This window comes from Sinocyclocheilus rhinocerous, unplaced genomic scaffold, assembly GCF_001515625.1.
Source record: "Sinocyclocheilus rhinocerous isolate Xijiao unplaced genomic scaffold, SAMN03320098_v1.1 scaffold720, whole genome shotgun sequence".
Taxonomy (NCBI): Eukaryota; Metazoa; Chordata; class Actinopteri; order Cypriniformes; family Cyprinidae; genus Sinocyclocheilus; species Sinocyclocheilus rhinocerous.
Window position 1 is genome coordinate 554,990 of NW_015653468.1, and position 3,352 is coordinate 558,341.

Genomic DNA, 3,352 nt, shown 5'->3' on the forward strand with positions numbered 1-3,352 from the left:
GTAGGATTTGTAAACACGAAGTAAGCGCACAACGCACATTCACACACGCGCACACTGGGGATTTCCACCCAAGCGCTTGTTTCCTTCACTTGTTTTGCTTTCGATCTGAAGAGCGAAATCAAACCCATTTGACTTTTCGTTTTGTTATCGAGAACTACAAATTGTCAAGACTCTTCACAATCTCTTTGCTATTATTCCTGGAGTGATTTCTACGCGTCGCAGGTAATAAATTGCATTTCCGCATGTATTTATGGAGCTCATATATATATATAAGTGGATGTTTATGCTGTAGGCCACGTAGAGTTGCTGGGGTGAGTGTTAAATCGAAAGTCATGGGGTGTTTGGGTCCAATGGGAATCAAGGAATATTTATTTTCACTTTTGAGTTGACTTGACAACACTATCATACTTATTTGGGGAGGTTGAAGTCAACTGATTTAGTGTGCTGTAAGAATGATTGGGACACCGCAATGTAACTCCACCGTAAGTACTGAGTATAACTAACGAATAACGTGTTTTTAATGACAAATTATGTTATTGAGACGTTTGCACGGACGTGTGGATATTATTATTGCTGTTATTGACTTACATGGACATGTACTGCGTGTAACACGGGCACTGTAATGGAAAGTGTCTGTCATAAACTGGTGCACCAGTGTCTGAATCCAAATTATGTTTGATAAGCTGATAAATATAGCATCATATTCTTATAACATGATTTTGTGTTAATAAAACGCACTAACAACTAAAGTTAATAGTTTTTATATTTTTAGTATTATTAGTATTTTTTGGTCAAGTTCAAATCATGATGCTTGATTAAATTTAGGCTTTACAGTGTTATACTGTACAGTATAAAATACTAACTTACTGATGAATAGTTAATGAGAAAGTTGAATAGTTGGTATAAATAGTTTAGATGAGAAGTGTCTTCAAGAAACAGTGCTGATTCTTTGCTATAATCTAATGCTATTCATTTATGTTGGCACAATATGATGGTAAAAACAGTCTAACATCTAAAATAAATGTCCACACTTAAATATTATTTTTTAATAATATAATATATTTAATAATATTACATATAAAATATATATATATATATATAAACTCACTAACATCAGCTATATGAGACCAGTATATCATGCATTCCTACTTATTGGGTTATGGTTTTGTGTGGTTTTATGCCTGTATTTCAAACTGTAACTTTTTTGGGGGCTCATAATTGTGCCTATCTGTGCTTATGTTAGAATGTAGTATACAGTGTAATGCTTGTATGTTGTTGTTCTGTGTTTTGATTGCCTTTGTTCACTCTCATTTCCTAATGGACCATAAAAACTCAAAGGTCTGAGCGACAAACGGATGATTTTAAAGCGCGAGTTTTCATTGTGATTAACTATAAACCTTTTTATGAGCTCAAATTGGTTAATCGGTAACTTGTGATTTGAGCTTTGTGAAATGAAAATGGATTAAGAAACATCTTCTCATGTCTTTCATCTTGCATGATTGATATTACAGGTCAGACCACATGCACTCTTTCTTAGATAAACTCTCTCTCTCTCTCACACACACACACACAAACACTCCAACATCCTCTATTTGTGTTGTCATTCACATCCTGACTCACGGTCCTGACTCTTGCTTTCACGAAAGCCCAAATACGAATCATATCTCATAATCATTTTGTTTGCAGTAACTTTCAGTAAATCGTGATTCAGATGTTCTCCATTGGAGGTTTGCTTTTAGAAATAGGGTTAAAGTTTGTCATTGTGCTTCCTGGATAGCCATAGAGGAATGTACAACCTGTTGAAGGAGGAAAAGTTGCTGTCAAACTTTGACACATTCCAGATCTTTCTCTCTCTCTTTCTCTAGGCCAGCATGCCGGTGGAGAGAATGCGTATGAGACCATGGTTGGAAGAGCAGATTAACTCTTGTAAAATACCGGGGCTCAAATGGGTCAACAAGGTACTATGAATGTGGTTGTTTAAACTTGTCTTTTTGCAGCATTGTTTTGTTGAAACTACACTTGCCGTGAGCAAGATGCTATTGTTTGAAGTATTTTGCCATGTAAACGTGACTGCATGCACAAACGCAGTGCATATTGGGTGTGTCTTGGCTTGTGACATGTTTTGCATGTTCTTTGCCTGCAGGAGAAGAGAATATTCCAGATTCCATGGATGCATGCTGCGCGACACGGCTGGGACGTGGAGAAAGATGCTCCGCTCTTCCGAAACTGGGCCATCCATACAGGTGCAGTCAGCATGCAAACGGTCATATGTGCACTTAAATGCACATATACATGCTGTACAAACAGGACGTTCTTGAAATGTTGGGATGCGATTGTGAATATTCAAACTAGATCTAGATCAGACTAGATTCAAACTAGGTTTAATTTTCAGAACACAATTTAATTGGTGATTACCTGCGCAAAATCCACTGCTACAGTGTTAGGATGATCTGAGGAGTTGTTGGCATGCTGCATTATGGTTGCTAGGGTTTCTAGATGGATTTTAGGGTGTTCTTGGTAGTCGCTAGGGGTTACTTGGGTGTTCTGGGTTGGTTGGTTGGTAGGATGGTTACTTGTTGGTTGCTAGGGTGTCCTGGGTGGTCGCTAGGGTTTTGCTTGTTGGTTGCTTGGGTATTTTAGGTTGGGTGCTGCTAGGGTGGTTACTTGTTGGTTGCTAATATGTCCTGGGTGGTCGCTAGGGTTTTGCTTGTTGGTTGCTTGGGTATTTTAGGTTGGGTGCTGCTAGGGTGGTTACTTGTTGGTTGCTAATATGTCCTGGGTGGTCGCTAGGGTTTTGCTTGTTGGTTGCTTGGGTATTTTGGGTTGGGTGCTGCTAGGGTGGTTACTTGTTGGTTGCTAATGTGTCCTGGGTGGTCGCTAGGGTTTTGCTTGTTGGTTGCTTGGGTATTCTGGGTTGGTTGGTTGCTAGGGTGGTTACTTGTTGGTTGCTAATATGTCCTGGGTGGTCGCTAGGGTTTTGCTTGTTGGTTGCTTGGGTATTCTGGGTTGGTTGGTTGCTAGGGTGGTTACTTGTTGGTCGCTAGGGTGTTCTGGGTGGTCGCTAAGGTTTTGCTGGTTGGTTGCTTGGGTGTTCTGGGTTGGGTGGTTGCTAGGGTGTCCTGGGTGGTCGCTAGGGTTTTGCTGGTTGGTTGCTTGGGTGTTCTCTGTGGTTGCTAGGCATTTGCTAGTTGGTTGCTAGGGTCTTCTGGGTGATTGTTCGGATTTTGCTAGTTGGTTGCTATGGTGTTTTGGCTGGTTGCTAGAATTTTGCTAGTTGGTTGCTACGGCGTTTTGGGTGGTTGTTAGGATTTTGCTAGTTGGTTGCAAGGGTGTTTGGGTGGGTTGTAGGATT

The 3,352-nt window shown here is 40.2% G+C and overlaps 1 protein-coding gene across 3 annotated transcripts in view; it reads left to right on the top strand.

The window, feature by feature from the left end:
* Nucleotides 1-3,352, top strand: part of LOC107716038 (interferon regulatory factor 2-like) — a 28,518-nt gene continuing 25,166 nt past the window's right edge. The window contains exons 1-3 of one of the 3 annotated variants that reach the window (XM_016522357.1): nucleotides 1-222; nucleotides 1,866-1,958; nucleotides 2,144-2,243. In XM_016522357.1, coding sequence (XP_016377843.1) covers nucleotides 1,872-1,958; nucleotides 2,144-2,243 — 187 coding nt within the window. In that variant the 5' untranslated portion in view covers nucleotides 1-222; nucleotides 1,866-1,871. Of the gene's footprint in view, nucleotides 223-324; nucleotides 483-1,865; nucleotides 1,959-2,143; nucleotides 2,244-3,352 lie in introns of those variants that run through there. The other 2 variants (XM_016522356.1, XM_016522355.1) reach the window with 2 other exon arrangements.